Source organism: Myxine glutinosa, chromosome 13, assembly GCF_964187855.1.
Source record: "Myxine glutinosa chromosome 13, kmMyxGlut1.1, whole genome shotgun sequence".
In the NCBI taxonomy this organism is placed as follows: domain Eukaryota; kingdom Metazoa; phylum Chordata; class Myxini; order Myxiniformes; family Myxinidae; genus Myxine; species Myxine glutinosa.
In genome coordinates this window covers 54,554,986-54,576,274 of record NC_136273.1, presented here as the reverse complement: position 1 = coordinate 54,576,274, position 21,289 = coordinate 54,554,986, and the positions used below count along the sequence as shown (strand labels likewise).

Genomic DNA, 21,289 nt, shown 5'->3' with positions numbered 1-21,289 from the left:
CGAGGAGTGAGATGCATTTGTCCAATCTCGGTGCCAGCTTCATGTGCGTAGCCACACATGGACAGCTTTATTGGTGTCCATAATGCCGCACAAAATACTTGCGACATAGGGCCTTCTTTAATGACCCAAACACATAGAGGTCAGATGGGGTGAGTTATGGGCCTGTACAGTACATGTGAGAAACCTCCCCTCTAGGTTTTGTGACTGTGCCTCCTGTGTTGCAGGTGGTGTGATGTGTGACATTGTCCTTTTGCAGAAGCACAACCCGTTGCTGAAGACGGGGACGACATATCTACAGTCGTGGCCAAAAATATTGGCACCCTTGCACTTTTTTCAAATAACTCACAATTTTCTCTGAACATAAGTTGAAATTGACAAAAGTATTTGGTCTCCTCAATTCTTTATTTCACTGTTAATATTACAGAACCTTTGTTTTTGATTCAGAACTGAATATATCCTTTTTAATCAGAAAATAATAAGAAATGGCATTGACAAAATTATTGACACCCTAGACTTAATATTTGGTAGCACAGACTTTGGACAAAATAACTGCAGTCAAGCGCTTCCTTTAGCCATGAATGAGCTTCCTACACCTCTCTACTGGCAGTTTGGCCCACTCTTGTGCAAACTGCTCCAGTTCTCCCAGATTTGAAGGGTGCCTTCTCCCAACTGCTGTTTTCAGATCTCCCCACAGGTGTTCAATGGGATTTACATCTGGACTCATTGCTGGCCACTTCAGAACAGTCCAGCGTTACGTCAAACCATTCCTGGGTGCCTTTTGAACTGTTTTTGGGTCATTGTCCTGCTGCAAGACCCATGACCTTCGATGGAGACCCAGCTTTCTGACACTGGGTTGAAGATTGCACCCCACAATGCCTTGGTAATCTCTTGATTTAATGATGCCATGCGCACACACATTCAAGGCACCTGGTGCCAGAGGCAGCACAGCAACCCCAAAACATCACTGAACCTCCTCCATGCTTGACTGTAGGGAAGGTGTTCTTTTCTTTGAAAGCTTCATTTTCTTTTCTGTAAACATAGAGATGATGTGCTTTACCAATAAGTTCTAATTTGGTCTCATCTGTCCTCAGGACATTCTCACAGAAGGATTTTGGCTTGTTCAGGTGTGTTTTGGAAAACTCCAGTCGGGCTTTCTCAGTAGTGGGGTCTTCCTGGGTCTCCTGCCATAGAACCCTCTTTCTTTGAGTTGGCGACGGCGGGTGTGAGTTGAAACTGTCGTACCTTGTGTCTGAATGTCAGCTTGAATCTGTTTAGCAGTTGATCGAGGTGCTTTCTCCACCATTCGAACAATCCTTCGCTGCAATCTTCGATCAAGTTTTCTCTTGCGACCACGTCCAGGGAGGTTGGCTTCAGTGCCATGGGCCTTAAACTACCTGATAACATTGCGTACGGTGGACACAGGAACATCAAGGTCTCTGGAGATGGACTTGTAGCCTTGAGATTATCGATGCTTGGCTACAATCTTGTGTCTGACCTCCTCAGACAATTCTCTGGTTTTCTTTCTTTTCTCCATGCTCATTGCGGTACACACCGTGACACAAAACAGCAGAATGACTCCTTTTCTCTTTTCAAACTGTTTGAATGAGTGATTTTTATATTACAGGCACCTGCAACTCACCTCAGGTGAGTTCAATTCCAAAGTAAAGGACAATCACCTGCTTGAAATCTAATTATTTATAGCAACTTCTAAAAGGTGCCAATAATATTGTCCGAGCCATTTTAGGCTTTCTGTGTGGAATAAGCCAACATTTAGTAATTCTTTCTGCTTTTTTTGTTTTGTTCCACTGCAAACCAAATAAATACATATGTGGATACCAAAATATTTTTTAATTTCAACAATTTTCTGAAAGAAATGGTGCATTATTTGAAAAAAGTGCAACGGTGCCAATATGTTTGGCCATGACTGTATTCATCTATTTTCGTAATTGCGGAGCTAATTGCAGCACAATTCATTGTTCTTGGAATGGAAACAAAAGGGTATCATTCATGTCCCAGATCACCATCAGTATAATTTTGTCAATATAGATTGCAAGACCGTAAACCCCTTCACAGGAAATGATGCTTCCTTTCAATGCTTTGTCTCTTTGATTCCCTTTTGTGTTGGAAGACCAATATCTCATGTCTCGTCACAATAAGAGACCGTAAGTCATCCTCTTCATTATATAGCTGTTGGAGTAAGGCTGTACCTCTTTCCAAATGCTAAGCCTAATGGACATTAAAGAATATTAGGCACCTACCTGCATGACGCCTTTCATAAGTGAGTAGGTTATGGCAAATTTCCTTTGTGACGTCATATAACATTGCGTATCGATCACTCGAGATAAGTTGATCCACATCTGACAATGAATCGGTTAATACAAAATTGTGGTTTCCCTGGGCTCTATTTATCACACACACTTTGTCTGCGTTCTCCAAGATTTTTCTATCCGCCTGTACACATTTATTTGGTCCAGTCATGATGCCACAAACTGTACATTCATTAGTCAGTCACTTTCAGGTCAACTCGTGCCTTCCACCCAGAAAAATGGTAATCGCTCGTTCTTCACATTGACAACCTCCAAACGGTGCCGCCATCTTAGTCACATGATTCAGAGTTGCCAAATCGTCCAATGAGCACACTGCAGAGTTCCCAACCAGCATTGCTGGATAGATACAGTCATGCACATCATCATGTGTGCTGTTTGAATGAAACGTGGCGTCATCTATTGACTCACCCTCGTATTTCCTCTTCTTCAAACATTTTCTCATCACTATCAGCTGCTTTGTTAATATCCTAAACACCTTATCCCAAACACTCAATAATAGTCAATTTGTAATTCAAACTTGCTTTTTTTATTTTTTTTATTTATAAATCAAAACATGTCAATGTTCCACAAGTGGAATTGCATTTCCCCTTACCCAAAGGATGTTGAAAGTGAATACGTGGAGGATGGAACTGACTGTCTTCAATCGGGCACACTCGGTCGCCCTGCACGCCGGCATGCATCTGATACACAGAATCGTCGACCGCTTACCAACCTCAATCCTCAGGTATGCCCTGTAGCTCCATTATTTGTGCCTGTTTCTTGCTGCATCTATAAGTTGATGCTTTGTGAAATTTGATGTACTTCCGGCCTTTTTGGCACACTCGCACCACAAGCTCGAAAGAGTTCTTTGTATACATATTTCGGCCAAAGGATTGACCGTTTTTTGGTACCCAGGATGTTTTTTGCTCATTGTGTCATAAGAAGGATTGCCAGGGATGTCTGAAGGTGGCTATTTCCTAGCTTTATCTAAAACTCCACAAGTTACCGCTGATTTGTGTTGCATAAAGCAGATGTGCACGACTGCGTCCAATTAGTGAATATCCGAATTGCTGTATTTGAAGTTTCAGTTTTTCCTTTGATTTATTGTGTTCACTGCTGCCGGACTGATCACAGTAGGTGGACATTTTGACCCTCACCACTTCCTGTTAAAAAGGCCCTTTAATCGTCTCTTTTTTTTAAATCATGAATGCAAGTGTAGAATTTTTTTATTTTTTTTCAGAATTTAGACCACTTTGATAATAAATTGTATATCCTTCTATTTTTCCCTTCCCTCTCCACCACGCCTCAATCACATCGTTTCGTACTCACGAGTACAGTACGGAATTGATCCATGGAACTTTCCAAACACCTCTGAAACAAAATACCTGATAGAATTATATAATTTTGTTCTTATATACCGTGACTTAGGGAAACCTCTTAAAGGTGAAATAGTGCAAATTCAGGTACAGTTTTCACAGTCAATGATCTAAAAACCTGATATGAGATAATATAAAAAGGAATTTCACCGCAGAATGAGGCCATTTGGCTCATCGAGCCCACACAATGGTTGCATATCCATGCTCTGTCCTTTTTAAATGCCGAGTGTTAAACAAAGGTCGAGCACATACCTTTTTTAGTCTTTGGTATGATTCGGCCAGGATTAGAACCACCGACTCCCAGCCTCAGAGCAGATGCCCTGACTGACCATTATGCCACATACAGTCGTGGCCAAAAATATTGGCACACTTTTTTTTTTCTTTTTCTTTTTTTGGATACTGAATCGAGGCTCGTGAAAGAGCTAACATTTACTTCACAAACAAATCAACCAGACAAACAAAATATATAAAAAGAGGGAGCGGAAGACAAGATGGGGAGAGAAGGGGAAGCACACAAACACAACATTTGAGAGCAGGGAGATGTGTGGAAGGGAGAGGGCTTGGGGGGGAGGAGGCGTGGGAAGGGGGGCGGGGAGGGAGAAGTATAAAACACAAGGACACCAAGGACTTCCAGGACAGAAGTTGGTATTTCAAAAAAGTGGAATTGGGGTGAAATTAGCGGGGGTAGAAAAGATCAAGGCTTTGGATGGGGGAAGATAAGAGATGGTGGTGAACAGCTGTTTTAAAGACCTGGAGGGTGGAGTGGGATTGAAGAGAGTGAGGGAGTTTGTTCCAGAGGTGGGAGAAAAGAGGAATGAAGGAGTGAAGGTGAGCAGAGAGTCTTGATTTTGGCAGTTTAACCATAAGAGGGTTGCAGGCAGATCTTGTGCGACCTGTAGGAATATTTGCGGGACAGAGCCCAGAGAGAGCTGGGGGGGCAAGGCCAGAGAGGAGTCGGTAGAAGACGGAAAGACCACCAACCTGCCTGCGGTGAGTGAGTGAGAGGCCCTTGGAGTTTGCTTCATCGCGGGAGATTCCAATGATTCTGAATGCTTTGGTTTCAACAGCGTGAAGACGAGCTAGGTGTGAGGCAGGAGCACCAGCCCAGAGGGGAGAGCAGTATTCCATTGAGCTGCGGATGAAAGCCTTGTATGTGGTGAGGAGCTCAGGTGTGCCAAGGAAGGACTTTGATCATGGCAGATAGCAGAATGACAGCAGAATGACTCCTTTTCTCCATTCAAACTGGTTGAATTAGTGACTTGCACTTGTTTTCAAATAACTCACAATTTTCTCGAAAAAGAAGTTGAAATTGACAAAAGTATTTGGTCTCCACAATTCTTTATTTCACTGTTTATATTACAGAACCTTTGTTTTTTATTCAGAACTTAATATATCCTTTTAAATCAGAAAATAAAAAGAAATGGCATTGACAAAATTCTTGACACCCTGGACTTGATATTTGGTAGCATGGCCTTTGGACAAAATAACTGCAGTCAAGCGCTTCCTATAGCCATGAATGAGCTTCCTATACCTCTCTACTGGCAGCTTGGCCCACTCTTATTGTGCAAACTGCTCCAGTTCTCCCAGATTTGAAGGGTTCCTTCTCCCAACTGCTGTTTTCACATCACCCCACAGGTGTTTAATGGGATTTCGATCTGGACTCATTGCTGACCACTTCAAAACAGCCCAGAAGTTTTGTCTTGAACCATTCCTGGGTGCTTTTTGAAGTGTGTGTTGGGGTCATTGTCCTGCTGCAAGACCCATGACCTTCCATGGAGACCCAGCTTTCTGACACTGGGTTGAACATTGCGCTCCAAAATGCCTTGGTAATCTCCTGATTTCATGAAGCAATGCACACATTCAAGGCACCCAGTGCCAGAGGCAGCACAGCAACCCCAAAGCATCACTGAACCTCCTCCATGTTTGACTGTAGGGAAGGTGTTCTTTTCTTTTCAGGCTTCATTCTGTTTTCTGTAAACATAGAGATGATGTGCTTTACCAAAAATCTCTAATTTGGTCTCATCTGTCCAGAGGACATTCTCCCAGAAGGTTTTTGGCTTGTTCAGGTGTGTTTTGGAAAACTCCAGTCGGGCTTTCTTATGTCTCTCTCTCAGCAGTGCGGTCCTCCTGGATCTCCTACCATAGACCCCCCTTTAATTTAGTTGGTGATGGATGGTGTGAGTTGAAACTGTCGTACCTTGTGTCTGAAGGTCAGCTTGAATCTGTTTGGCAGTTGATCGAGGTGCTTTCTCCACCATTTGAACAATCCTCCGCTGCAATCTTCAATCAAGTTTTCTCTTGCGGCCACATCCAGGGAGGTTGGCTTCAGTTCCATGGGCCTTAAACTTCCTGATTACATTGCGTATGGTTGACACAGGAACATCAAGGTCTCTGGAGATGGACTTGTAGCCTTGAGATTGTCCATGCTTGGCTACAATCTTGTGTCTGACCTCCTCAGACAATTCTCTGGTTTTCTTTCTTTTCTCCATGCTCATTGTGGTACACACAGTGACACAAAACAGCAGAATGACTCCTTTTCTCCATTCAAACTGGTTGAATTAGTGATTTTTATATTGCAGGCACCTGCAACTCACCACAGATGAGTTCAATTCCAAAGTTAAGGAGAATCACCTGCTTGAAATCGAATTATTTCTAACAACTTCTAAAAGGTGCCAATAATATTGTCCAGGCCATTTTAGGATTTCTGTGTGGAATAAGCTAAGATTTAGGGTTGGCGGCAGGAAGGGCATCCGGCCGTAAAACATTGCTTCAAAAAAAAGGGGAAAAACAACAACAACCACGGTCCCCGAAAAGGGCCAACCCCCGCTTTGCGGGGAAAGATGGCCTCTAAACGGTGGTGGTATAAGCTAAGATTTAGTAATTTTTTCAGCTTTTTTAATATTTGTTCCACTGCAATCCAAATAAATACATATGTGGATACCAAAATATTTTTTGATTTCAACAATTTTCTGGAAGAAATTGTGCATTATCTGAAAAATGTGCAAGGGTGCCAATATTTTTAGCCACCACTGTACATCAAGAGGAAGAGCAGTAATTTCATGAAGCATTCTCATATCTTATCTCCATTCACCCAAAAACAAATGTATCAAGAGTTCCTGCCAGAAATTGCAGTTGTACGCAAAGGTTATTCAGATGAATCCCCATGATTTATTTTTCTCAAGATAACCATCTCGTTCTGCTGAACGGCATCAGCCAAGTGTTTCCAAAGGAGATCTCCTGCCTTCTCCTTTAAATAGCAGGCAAAGTTCAAGTGACCTTCAGTCAGGCTCTGGCTTTGTATGAACACCAGTCACTATAAGGGCCAGTGCCCAGCTGCTTGTGGACTACCTCGTGGACTAGCATCTCTCTCATTGATGCTTTCTATCTCAACAAAGGTGTTTTCACTCTGTAAGTTTGTGTTTCCGATGTCCACAAACCATTTCTGAGAATGAGGTGCAGCATATGCAGAAATGAGTATAACAAATGTTATAAAACGCCTCCACCTTCCACCTGCCGCTTCATATTGATTTATTAATAGTCTTCTCTCGGATGTATGAAACAATGCTTTCCAGATGCTCACTTCTGCCCGTATGTACAATATTCCTTCCTGTAAGTTAATTACACAGAATAACCTAAGTGGTTCAAAATGAGACCTAAATTTATTTTGCATAAATATTAGCAGCTCCATTTATAGGTCTTGCCCAATGTGCTTCCATTCCTTGTGGCTTCTGCACCACTTCTGGCAACATCGGCAGGCTATAACTTAAACTTAACTTGTACATTCTCAACATGTTAAGCTCAAGTTAACATGTTAAGTTAAGCAAACTTAACTTGTACATTCTTCAGCTACAAACACACAATCACTAGGTGAGGAAAGTGACATTTATTTTCAGGAGAATTTTTTTTTTTCCCCCTCATAGCATCAACACTATCACTGGCTCAGCTGATAATAATGTCTCATATATATCACGCTGTTGTTTACAAAGAAAAAAATTAATATGAGCCATGTCCGAGATGGTGCTGTGATTAAAACAGCAGAATATACATGGTAAAAGTGACTGAACAATGCAAATTAAACTTAATAAGCTGGATGTTTTTTTTGAGCATCTATATTTAGCCAGATTCGGTGGCGTAATGGTTGGTTGGCAAACTAACACTGCGCAGGCTTGATGGGTCTAATAGTCTCCTCCTGCATTGTAAGGAAACTCATATTATTACGACTACAACGACTACTACGACTACTATTACTACTATTACTACTACTACTACTACTACCGCTACTACCACTACTACCTCTTCTACTACTACTACTACTACTACTACTAATACTACTGCTAGTATTACTCCTCCAACTATTAAATTGATATATGTGGGAAAATTACATGCCCTGACCAGGAATCGAACCCCGGTCCTCTGGAAAACCATACCAGTACCCTGCCATCTGGGCAACCCTGACTGAGGTCAGGTCGCCCAGATAGCTGAGATGGGTCGCTCAGATGGCAGAGCACTGGTACGGTTTTCCAGAGGCCCTGGGTTCGATTCCTGGTCTGGGAATGTAATTTTCCCACATATATCAATTTAATTACACAATCCTGTTCATTAATCTTACTACTACTACTACTACTACTACTACTACGACTACTACTACTACTACCACTACTACCACTACTACCACAACTACCACCACTACCACCACCGCTACCACCACTACCACCACCACCACCACTACTACTACTACCACCACCACCACCACTACTACTACTACTACTACTACTACTACCACCACCACCACCGGAGTTTGTGCATTACTTGCTGAAAAGTATAGGCTGTGTTTTGCGAGAAGATTATCAATGTTTACAAGTGTAGTGTACATCTAAAAGGTGGTCTAAAGGGTACGTTCCAATAGTAGTAAGGGTCGAAGTGGTCAAAAGGGTCTAAACTCTAAATGATCAAGGATCCAAGCAGTCTAAAGAGTCTGAAAGATGTGAAGGATTAAGGGAGTCAAGTGAATTAAGGGGTGTAAAGGGTTTGTGTGATCTTTAGAGTACTAGTGCGTGCCCGTACGTGTGGGGTGCTGTTTCACGTGCTTCACAAAGTCCTGGTTAAGGAAAAGGTTTTTAATAGCATCTGGAGGTTGTGATGGAATTGAACCGGGTGTGGGATTCGTAGGATTATGCTTAAGGTCGACTTTGCCGTGGTTGCAGCAAAATCATCTTCCCTCCTCGTTCCACACCAAAGCAGCACAATGCGAGCATTTTGTGCATTGAAATACTGAGGTCATGCTCAGCGCGTGCCTATACTCAACATGAAGTTCCTCTCGGAAGAAATCGGTATCATCGTATCGAGCAAGGTTGCGATTGTCACGGTGAGCCTGCTCAAGTCTCGCACGGTGTACGTCCGCATGGCGCAGGGCATCCCTTACGTGCCGGTCTTCTCGCTGGTGAGGGATTTCTTCTGCATGACGCCATGCCTCGCGTTCAGTGTTGTCTGCCAAGCGAGCAGCTCGTTCTTCATCCGTTTCAGCTGCACGACGCCTTATCACGCGCGTAGCGTCGCGTGTCAAGCGAGCAGCTCGTTCTTCATCCGTTTCTTCTGCACGACGCCTTGCCTCACGTCCAGTGTTGTCTGCCAAGCGAGCAGCTCGTTCTTCATCCGTTTCAGCTGCACGACGCCTTGTCACGCACGTAGCGTCGCGTGTCAGGCGAGCAGCTCGTGCTTCGTCAGATTCCATTGCGCGTGCACGATGCGCAGTTTTGTTCCTTCGCTGTCGTAAACGACGAATGGATTGGGGCATTGTGTTTAACTACAATCAATCTATAATATAGACTAAGTATATAGACAGTAAGTATAAGATAGATAAGATAGTATAGATATATAAGATAGTAAGATAGTAGTAAGATACAATCGAGACAGTAAGTCGTCACTATCCCTAAGTCCGGAATTTACGTCCTCACTGTCCGGAAGTTCGCATATCGCAGTTACGATTAATCGCAAATTAGTTTTCATGGCCAATTATTCAATTTTTCAAACCGCGAGGCAGAAACAACAAACACACGCGGTTCCTTCGCTGTAGCTTGACCGTACGTGCAAAGAAAAATTAAAACTTTCATCGTTCCTTCGGTCTTCGCTCTCGTCCTTCGCCGTTCCTTCGCTCTCGTCCTTCGCTGTTCCTTCGTTCACATACAAAAACGTATGTGTTTGCTAAATAAATGGCCATAACTTGGTAACCACTTGTCCGGTTAATAGCAAACCTTGAAAAGGCACATCCTCAGGTCCCCAGCAATATACCTGGCAAGTTTCACTTAGATCGGACCAGTGGTTGTCGAGAAACAGCGGTCACAGACATACACACAGACACAGCCGCATTATAGAGAGATAAAAGGGTGAAGGGGTCTAAAGGTGTCGAAGCTCTATATGGTCAAAGATCCAAGCAGTCTAAAGTTGTCTAACATATCTGAAGCGTCTGAAGGGTGTTAAGGTCGAAGGGGTCTAAAAGGAGTTGACGGACTTAAAGGGTGTAAAGGTCTAAAGGGTATAAATGGTCATAAAGGTGGGGTATAAAAGGTGTATAAAATAAAGGTGTCTTAAGTATTGAAAGGGTCTTGAAGGTAAAAGGGGTCTAAGGGATCTAAAGAGTCTATTGGAGTATACAGTGCGTTTCAAAAAAAGGTAATCCGAATTCAAGGGGTTAATATGCAAAGGTTTAGTTTGACAATTTACATGTAGTTTACCAATTATGAGGAGATCCTCAGCTTTCAATTGATGCCTTTCATGCATCATTGCTGTCACACATGACCGAGTACATGTACATTGAAAATGAGAAGTTCAAATCGCATTTTTACAAGTTTGGCTAATCGGTGCAAGACAGTTTGAAATGGACGCATTACTTGTCGACTGTCAAGTTGATTATGTAAAATTGTTAAGCTGGTCTGGTAATCGTCGGTTGCATCATCCTTTGTTTAAGATGGGTATTTAAGATGGGCCTACAGTGTATGGGTTTCGAGACAGTCTGAGTCATTGAAAAGATGGTTCAACTTATGACTGAACAGCGGACCTTTGTGGTTACAACCTTTCACCAAACTGGAAGTTTGCAGCGAACTCGTGATGCGTTCAGGGAACGTTTTCCAGAACGGGAGCCTCCAGCAGCCAAAACCATCTGGGCGAATGTTAGAAAATACCAAGAGCATGGCACTGGCCTCAACCACAACAAGGGGAATTCTGGTAGGAGGCACACTGGGCGATCGGAAATGAACATTGCAGCAGTAAGGCAGCAAGTTTTGGAGCATCCTAGGGATACCAGTGCAAGTCGAAATGGGACGGGATTGCCTTCGGCAACATTCAACCGAATCACAAGACTGGACCTCCACCAACATCCATATCGGATTCACATCCGGCATCAACTTACGCCAGGGGATTTTGACACGAGGCTGGTGCTTGCCGGATGGTTGATAGCACGTTGTGTAGCAGATGTCAATTTCCTGCGGTATCTCGTTATCGGCGACGAAGCTGCTTTCGCCATGGATGGCAAGGTCAATACCCATAATGTTCTTGAATATGCACAGACAGGACAACCCCTGGAATTTAATTTTGACACCAACATGAATCGACAAAAGTGGACTGTTTGGTTGGGACTTTGTGGAAGTGGTCAGGTGATCGGACCATTTTTCTTTCAAAGGAATGTCGATGGTAACAGGTATCTGCAGATGATCAATGATGAAGTTTTACCGCAGCTGGAGGAGAACTTTGAGCGACAGGTTCGTGGTGTCTTCAGATATCTCTGGTGGGCCCAAGACGGCGCCCCAGCACATCCTCTTATTGCTGTCCGAGCTCGACTGAGGGAACTCTTTGGAGACCGAGTCATCGCCCTCAACCATGCAGTGGAATGGCTGCCAAGATCACCTGACCTCACACCATGTGATTATTTCCTTTGGGGACATTTAAAGAACAAGACGTTCGTAACTCCTCCCCGTGATCTTGACGAATTGCAGGGCCGTATTCGACATGAAGTGGATGCTTTGCGCAATGACCCGGCTATGGTGAGATGAGCAGGTCAGGGCATGCTCCGCCGCTGTGAGCTTTGTGTTGAAAGGGGAGGTGGACATGTTGAAGGTGTGGGTGCATAAAGGCCAATCATTCCTGAGAAAAGTTCACATCTGACGTTAATTTTGCACCAATTATCCTGACATGCATCGATTAGACAAACTTGTAAAAATGCGATTTAAACTTGTCATTTTCAATGAACATGTACTCGGTCATGTGTGACAGCAATGATGCATGGAAGGTATCAATGGAAAACTGAGGATCTCCTCTTGATTAGTAAACCACATGTAAATTGTCAAAATAAATAACCTTTGCATATTAACCCCTTGAATTCGGATTACCTTTTTTTGGATACGCACTGTATAGGGGCAATGAGGGGTCTTAAGGATTATAAAGGGTCTGACTGTGTCTGCATGGTCTTCGGGTTCTATTAGGGTCTTATGGGTTCTAAAGGGTCTATGGAGTCTAACAGGGTCTATAGCAGTCGTTTTTGACATGACACCCCCCGCCCCCCTTTTGGATTCCACCAAACCCTCATGCCCATCCCTAATTTTCTTTTTTATTGAAATAAATTTCATTTCGGATGCAGTAAAGCACAGTCAGACACTACGCCACCATGGCCACTTTCTTCCCGCTGTTGATACGGCATTACTACAAAGTTGATTGAAGTATATGAGTGCAATACTCCTTCCAGATTTAAATCCAGACGAGAAGTTCTGTGAATAGGTCCCACCGGCTTTCCGTAGTGAAAATGTTAATCCAGCAAAGGGAATTGCACGGGAGATGCTGACGCTGCGATCGCTATACCTATCACCTATACCTATACCTAATCACCAACAATGATTCCAACATCCTCTTCCTGCCACCAAGGCAAGGGGAAAGCAAGCTTCTACTGTTCAGTTGTTTTTAGTTTACAAGTCCATTAGTTGCGGTGTTATTCACAGGTGGTAGCACACAAGGAGCTGGCCCAATGTTTGAAGGTCACGGGGTTATTGCAAGGTGAAGAATGTTGGTCCACATAGAAATATCTAGCTTAATCTAACAATTTTTGAACATTTAAGCTGAATTTGACATTAAAACTCTTCCTTTTTTTTCAACTGCCCCCCTCCACCCCTACACCTTGGACCCACCTCGTGCCCCACAAGGAGGGTGCGCCCCCCAGTTTGGGAACCACTGGTCTATGGGGTCTTAAATGTCTGGGCTCTATAGTTCTAATTCTTATTTTATATTGCTGGCTTTTCCTGACAAATTCCAGGTACAATTAGTATTATTTTGATAAATCGGTTTAATAAATAAGGTAATTTCTTCACCTTATTCAGACTCTTCCTTTGGGCATCTCAGCATTTGATGTGCTCTGCTCTTTCTACTTCATTATATTCATTTATATTGTGCATTAATCACATGCGGAAAAAGGATCAATGGGAGGTATCAGTGTACTTTTAGATGAATTATGAGGACATTGGTAGACAATGGACAAGTCAGAACATTATTTGGGTATTTGAACACGCGATCCTTGTATCGTGAGCTATTGTGCTCAATTTGGAGCATCAAGTGGGCCAACCAAAAGTTGTTGGATCATTGGACAATATACTTTGCATATATATATATATATATATACACATACATGCACACACACACTTACTAGGTTAAATACACTTTGGATAGCAGTTCATAGTTGAAGTTATAAAATACCTGTTTTTCTTTGTGTTGATCACTCCTAGCAATTATGTAAACAAGTCCTTTCACTGTAAATACCTTGTCGTGTTTCCTGGTAATGTCTGCCCGTTTCCAGTTGTACCAGTGTAATGACGTATGCACCTCATTGTGCAGCACTCCCTGGGGCAGCCAGGTTCGTCGCCCATAGTCTGTGCTTCTGACGTAGCAACATCCCAGGAGTGCAAAGAAGGGGACTGCCCAGCTCCGAGCACCCCCGTAATTAGCCCCACGATACTTACCGGTACTTCGGCGGCAGAAGGCCTGAGTTAATCCAGGGGACTCCCCCAGGGACAGATGCAGAATAATGGGAAGAGAGAGAGAGCAGCGAGAATCTCTGTGGCGCACATCAGACACTGCCACGAAAATTTATATCCTGGACTAAGCGGTGCCAGAACATAAATAATTCAGAAACAAATGCCGATCCATACTGGGTGAGAAGGCGTCAGCCCTTTTGTATGTATGCTCCAAAAGGGAAAAAAATCACTTTGGTATGGAGTGCCCCAGTTAGTGCTCTGTAGAACTGGAGGTAACGATATACAGCATGTTTGCATGAATTGGGGTTGAAATTTTGTGCGGTCTGCTTGTACGACAGATTAAATGATTTTGTACATGCTTTCCGCATTTGTTTAAAATTCAATCTGACTGAGGTTTTAGATCAGTCAAATAAAGAAATATCAGGTTGATGCATGATGCAGCACGTGCACACACACACACACACACACACACACACACACACACACATCCCACACACACACGCATACACACACACACACACACACACACATCCCCCCCCACCCCCCACACACACACACACACACAGACACACGCACACACACACATCACACGCACACACACACACACACACACACACACACACACACATCCCACACACACACACACATCACACACACACACAAACACACACACACACACAAACACACACACATATCACACACGCACACACAAACACACACAGACACACACACACACACACATCCCACACACACACACACACACATCACACACACACACACAAACACACACACACACACAAACACACACACATATCACACACGCACACACACACACACACACACACACATCCCCCCCACACACACACACACACACACACAAACACACACACACCCAGACACACACACACACACACAAACACACACACATACAAACACACACAAACATCACACACACACACACACACACACACACACACATCCCACACACATCACACACACACACACAACACACACACATCCCACACACACACACACACACACACACACACACACACACACACACACACATCACACACACACATCACACACACACACAAACACACACACAAACACACCCAGACACACACACACACACACACATCCCACACACACACACACACACACACAAACAAACAAACAAACAAACGAACACGCACACACACACATCCCACACACACACACACACATCCCACACACACACACACACACACACACACACACACACACACACACACACACACACACACACATCCCACACACACACACACACACACACACAAACAAACAAACAAACGAACACACACACACACACATCACACACACACATCCCACACACACACGCACACACACACATCACACACACACACACACACACACACACACACACACACACACACACACACACACACACACACATCACACACACACAAGAATATGTTTGCCTGCTGTGAAATCAGACTTGTACTCGTATTATGATGAAATGGAACATTGTTACAAGATGTATCACTATGCGTCCGTTTTGTCTTCCATGAGCTTTTCTTTCCTTTATTTATCCTTCTGTACTCTTCCTGTTCGTGTCCTCAGATGTATTTACACAGGCCCGCTGCCATGCGGCGCCCACAAAATCACCTTACTCAAGAGTTCTTATTGGGGTAAGTGATGGCAGTGCTGTCCTTCCACTACACCCTACATTACCGAAGTGTCCAACAACCATGCCATAATCACCGTTTCTAACCAACAGCAGAATATGTGTGTGACATTGAAATATATCAGTGCAGCATGACGCCATTAAATATCGTAACATAGTCATGAAATCCTTACTATAAATTCACAGACTATAATTTGACAAGTTTGTTGATCACTCCGGTCGGTTTGTGTTTGTGTGTTTGTGTGTGTGTCCGCTCACTTATACTTGCCTACAGGTCACAATTTTAAACGGATCTTCACGAAACTTCACCAAATTGTAGAGTTGGTATTCCGACAGAATCATATTTATTTTGGAGGTCAAAAGGTCAACATAGGCCAAAGGCGAACCACTTTTTTCAAATTTCTAAAATCCTCAATTATTCTTTTCGATTAACTTGAAATTTGAATAGGATTTGCATATTACCAAACTGAATTCAACTACCAATTATTTTTTAGATTAGCATAGGCCAAAAGGTCAACATAGGCCAAAAGTCAACAACCTTTTCAAATTTCTAAAATCCTCAATTATTTTTTTCGATTAACTTGAAATTTGAATAGGATTTGCATATTACCAAACTGAATTCAACCACCAATTATTTTTTAGATTAGCATTGGACAAAAGGTCAACATAGGCCAAAAGTCGACAACCTTTTCAAATTTCTAAAATCCTCGATTTTCATCCGATTGACTTGAAATTTGAATATGATTTGCATATCAGCTTACTGAATTCAACCAACCACTATTTTTGAGGTCAACATAGGCCAAAAGATCAACATAGGCCAAATTTCTAAAATCGTCAATTTTCATCCAATTAACTTAAAATTTGAAGACTATTTGCATATCCGGTCACTGAATTCAGCCACTAATTCTTTTTGAGGTTAAAAGGATGCTCTACTGTGTGCCATTCTACTTTGTTCTGTTTTGCCAAGTGTCGCTCTATGCGTGATTTTTCATTTGTTGTTTGTTTGTTTGTTGCTCTATCCCTCCAACAGTTCTGGCTCAATTACATCCAGACTTGCTACATAGGATCAGCATGACCACAATTAGTGCATAGGGGTGTTCCTATCTTTACCGGTGGTCTTGGAGTGCGGGGGGAGTGGGGGAACGCAAATTATCTGTGTAAATATGTATTGTGTAGTGCCGCCTCGAGGTGGGAGCGGGTATTACAACTCCCACCCTTTACAGTCATGTTCCTGTTTTCACATTTTCCAGTGCAGTGAGGTGTTTTGAATTATAAGCAGTCGGCATGTTGTTGCTTCATGTACATAACCCGTTATTATTTTTTCGGGTGCAATTAAGGGAGCTGTCAATTTCCTATACACCGCCCAAATAAAGGTATCTGTCAGAAGAACGTGCTGCATGCCCAGAACAAGGTCGCCCATAGGGCGGGTGCTCTGCTCGTAAATACAATTTGTCAGTTGTCTCTATGTCTTGTGTTCTCGCTTTTTGCAAAGACCTCTGAGCCGACAACCACCAAATATGGCACACAGAACAAGTCCGACCTGGGGATTGTCCTAAGGGTATTTTCTTCCACCACCTCAGTCTTTAGATACCTCAAAGACCCCTAAGACTATTTTTTTAACTTGCTTTTTACATGCTTGAAAGATTATACCCCAAAGTCCCTTCAGATCCCAACCACCCTTGAAGACCTTGAAGACGCCAAAGACTTCAAAGACCCTTAAGATTCCAAAATATCTTAAGAATAATATGACCCTTAAGACAAAAAACAGGGTGTTGTTTGAAAAATATCAAATGTTGCACTTGTAAATCCTAGAATGTGATTTTAACCGTAGTTGGAACCTTATCAATCACCATACATGGTGGTGTCACATAAGCTGAGCTTACTATGAGACATACCGTCATCGCTACCTTTGTGTTGACAGATTGGTTTGGTTGCCGCATTTTCCACCACAGACACGAGCACTGCACCTTACTCTGAGATGGTCTTGAGTACCAACTTACAGCTACAACTACATAAGCTGAACGCTATTCTCTGAACGTTTATCCTTGATATCAGACTCCCTTGGTGTGTGTGTGTGTGTGTGTGTGTGTGTGTGTGTGTGTGTGTGTGTGTGTGTGTGTGTGTGTGTGTGTGTGTGTGTTTGTGTGTGTCAGAAATGGCAACGTTTTGATTCCCAGTTTCTTTGGTAATACGCTTATCATGCCATGATGACCTTGACTTTCATGTTGTGTGTGTACAATCCCTTAATAAACCTTTTTAACAGTCTAATACATGTAAACGAGATTGAACATAAACGAAATAAATAAACTACAGTGCACTTATACAGAAATAATGGACAAATCAACATCGTATAAATGTGGCATTTGAACCTGGTAATCGAGTATCATGGGGGGTACTGTGCTCAGATGGAATGCAAAACGGACAAAACTAAGCAATTTAAAATGTATGTTAAACATCAAGACTGTTTATAATATCTGCATTACCTTTCTAACTTAATCTACATTACCTTTCCCAAAATCAAGACTCTCTGCTCACCTTTATTCTTTCATTCCTCTTTTCTCTCGCCTCTGGAACAATCTCCCACACTCTCTTCAATCTCACTCTCTCTTCAATCCCACTCCTTCCTCCAGGTCTTCAAAACATATGTTCACTGCCATCTCTTATCTTCCCCCAACCAAAACCTCAATTTGGCCTTGTCACACACCCAATTTGTTCTCCAAGTTTGTCCAAATCGATCCATAACTTTTTGAGTTATCCTGCTCACATGAAATATGAAATATCCTCGGATATGACATCTTTCCTCTTCTCCTGAGGATGAAGAGTGCATCAACTCCTGTTGGAGTGCAACATAAGTCCACACGTAACCGGTGTGTACCCCGGTTTAGAATAGGTACACCGTATCCCTGCGTGTCATAAGAGGCGACTCAAAGGGTTGGCGTCAGGAAGGGCATCCGGCCATAAAAACATTGCCTCAAAAAGAGAACCATGACAATTTGGAGAAGATTGTCATGGGGACCGCAAGGCTAACCCCCGCTCTTGCAGGGAAAATTGCCTTAAAATGCCTGTTGTTGTTGTTGTTGTTTGTCTCCAATGGCTTGATCTCTGATCATCAATTTGGTTTCAGACCTGGTCACTCTGCTCTGGACATGCTGCTTCTGCTTTCTCAACAATGGATGGAGGTCCTCAATGCCAAACAGGAAACTAGAGCTGTCTCCCTTGACATATCACGTGCCTTCGATACGGTCTGGCACCCCACCCTGCTCACCAAACTCTCCTCCTTTGGTATCAATGGAAATCTCCACGCATGGCTGGCGGACTTCCTCTCGAGTCGGAGTCAACGTGTGGCCCTGAATGGGTTTCTCTCATCTCCTCTTCCTGTTCAGGCTGGAGTTCCCCAAGGCAGTGTTCTGGGCCCTGTGCTTTTTCTGGTCTTCATCAATGATCTCTCTGACTCTCTTGAAAATCCTCTCTATCTCTTTGCTGATGACTCTACTCTCTGTCGCTCCATTCCTCATCCCTCAGATCGGCAGTCTGCAGCCTCCTCACTCTCTGCAGACCTGGACAAAATCACAGACTGGGCAAACAAGTGGAACATTTCTTTCAATCCTGACAAATCTCACACTCTTACGATGTCTCTCCGAAAAGACCGACTGGACAACCCTCCCATCCACTTTCTGAATAATCCTCTCCAAGAAGTTCTGTCACTCAAGCTTTTGGGTCTCACTATCCGCCATGATCTTTCCTGGGAAAACCACATTTCCAAGCTGGCCTCCAAAGCCAGTCGCCGACTGGGCATCCTCTGTCGTGTGAAGTCCTTCCTTGGCACACCTGAGCTCCTCACCATATACAAGGCTTTCATCCGCAGCTCAATGGAATACTGCTCTCCCCTCTGGGCTGGTGCTCCTGCCTCACACCTCGCTCGTCTTCACGCTGTTGAAACCAAAGCGTTCAGAATCATTGGAATCTCCCGCGATGAAGCTAACTCCAAGGGCCTTTCACTCACTCACCGCAGGCAGTTTGGTGGTCTTTCCGTCTTCTATCGACTCCTCTCCGGCCTTGCCCCCCCTCCCCCCCAGCTTTCTCTGGGCTCTGTCCCCCAAATATTCCTACAGGTCGCACAAGATCTGCCTGCAACCCTCTTATGGTTAAACTGCCAAAATCAAGAATCTCTGCTCACCTTCACTCCTTCATTCCTCTTTTCTCCCACCTCTGGAACAAACTCCCTCACTCTCTTCAATCTCCCTCCTCCCTCCAGGTCTTTAAAACAGCTGTTCACCACCATCTCTTATCTTCCCCCATCCAAAACCTTGATCTTTTCTACCACCGCTAATTTCACCCCAAATCCACTTTTTTGAAATACCAACTTCTTTCCTGGAAGTCCTTGGTGTTCTTGCGTTTTATACTTCTCCCACCCCCCTCCCTTCCCACGCCTCCTCCCCCCAAGCATTCTCCCTCCCACACATCTCCCGATGTCCCTGCTCTCAAATGTTGTGTTTGTGTGCTTCCCCTTCTCTCCCCATCTTGTCTACCGCTCCCTCTTTTTATATATTTTGTTTGTCTGTTTGATTTGTTTGTGTGATAAATGTTCGTTCTTTCACGAGCCTCGATTTTGTATACACAAAAAAAAAAAAAAAAGACCGACTGGCTAACAGGGGTGAAAACATATTCTCCGTCAACCTTCGGTGGTGGAAGTAATTAAATCTTATTGTAATAGAGTAAACATATATGGTTATGTATGTTTGTATATTTGTGACCAAACATCTTCTTCCTCTTCAAATTAAATTAACACCCAAAAACACAGTCCATGAACTCTTAATTGCGTACTGTTGGAATATACCTTTTGACCCTTCAGACTGCTGAGAACCTTCAGACCTTTGACGACCCTTTAAGTCCCCCAAGACCCTCAAGACCACAAATACACCGAAGACCCAAAACACTCTGAAGACTCAAAAGACCCCGAAGACCCAAAACACCCCGAAGATCCAAAATAACCTTAAAGACCCCGAAGAACAAAAATTCCCCAAAGACCCGTAAAGACCCAGAGGAACCAAAAGACCCTGAAGACCCAAAATAGCCTTAAAGACCCCAATGACCCAAAATACCCTTAAACCCCAGAGGATCCAAAAGTCCCTGAAGACCCAAATGACCCCGAAGACCCAAAACACCCTGAAGGGGCAAAATAAAATATATGACGTAAAAACTCATCTGAAAGTCTAAGGTAGGGGTGTATTGGGGGCACCTCTGTGAGGCTGGACGTTCAACTTTCCCATCGAGTTTTTGATTAATTTGCATTGACCTTCCTTTCCAGCTCCAACTGATAATTAAAAATAAATATTAATTTGTACTCAGTTCCTTTTTATTTATACGTGTTGCGTTCTGACTTCTGATTTACAGTATATATTCAATCAGGGCACAAAATATATTTGGCCGACCTGCCCCACGATCCACCATTCCATTCCCCTATTCCCCCACAAGCCCTGATCCACCATTCCCCCATCCCCTCACTCCCTGAGAAAGCATGCACGGTCAAAGATGCCTATCCCTCTGAAACGACGTGTGGTGAGGCACACCGAGCCACGCTAGTAAGTTAAATAAGAAACAAAAATAATTCATTCAGATTACTCTGGTTAATTGACTTTTGCAGCTGAAATGCAATGACCAGTTTCTTGTTCCTCAGACAAATGATACCTTACTGTGGTTGTGAGGAAATCCAATGAGGAAGAGCCTTACAGGGGTTAGAGCTAGCAGTTTTTTTTTAACCTTTCACCACCCATCCCCACTCCACCATTCCCACATTTCTCGAACGACAATGCCCAACCCCTCTCCCCACCCCCATCTGCCACCCCCTTCCATAAAAAAATCTGAAACCGAAATGAGATGCGTTTCCTGAAAGCTGTTCTGAGAATAGTG

At 43.4% G+C, this 21,289-nt stretch overlaps 1 protein-coding gene and 1 long non-coding RNA gene across 7 annotated transcripts in view; both read left to right on the top strand.

The window, feature by feature from the left end:
• The window catches only part of LOC137438361 (DENN domain-containing protein 1A-like), a 386,103-nt gene that overhangs the window by 341,540 nt on the left and 23,274 nt on the right, over positions 1–21,289 (top strand). For 5 of the 6 annotated variants that reach the window (XR_013621219.1, XR_013621220.1, XR_013621218.1 and 2 more), the window contains 2 exons: positions 2,926–3,051; positions 15,316–15,383. Coding sequence is in view for 3 of the 6 variants with exons in the window: in XM_078767519.1 (XP_078623645.1) it covers positions 2,926–3,051; positions 15,316–15,383 (194 nt within the window). In the remaining 3 variants the exon portion in view is untranslated. Of the gene's footprint in view, positions 1–224; positions 808–2,925; positions 3,052–15,315; positions 15,384–21,289 lie in introns of those variants that run through there. The other variant, XM_078767520.1, reaches the window with a different exon arrangement.
• On the top strand, positions 811–2,917 carry LOC144888686 (uncharacterized). The gene is made up of 3 exons (XR_013621222.1): positions 811–880; positions 1,092–1,124; positions 1,279–2,917. It is a non-coding gene; the product is annotated as an uncharacterized LOC144888686 (long non-coding RNA).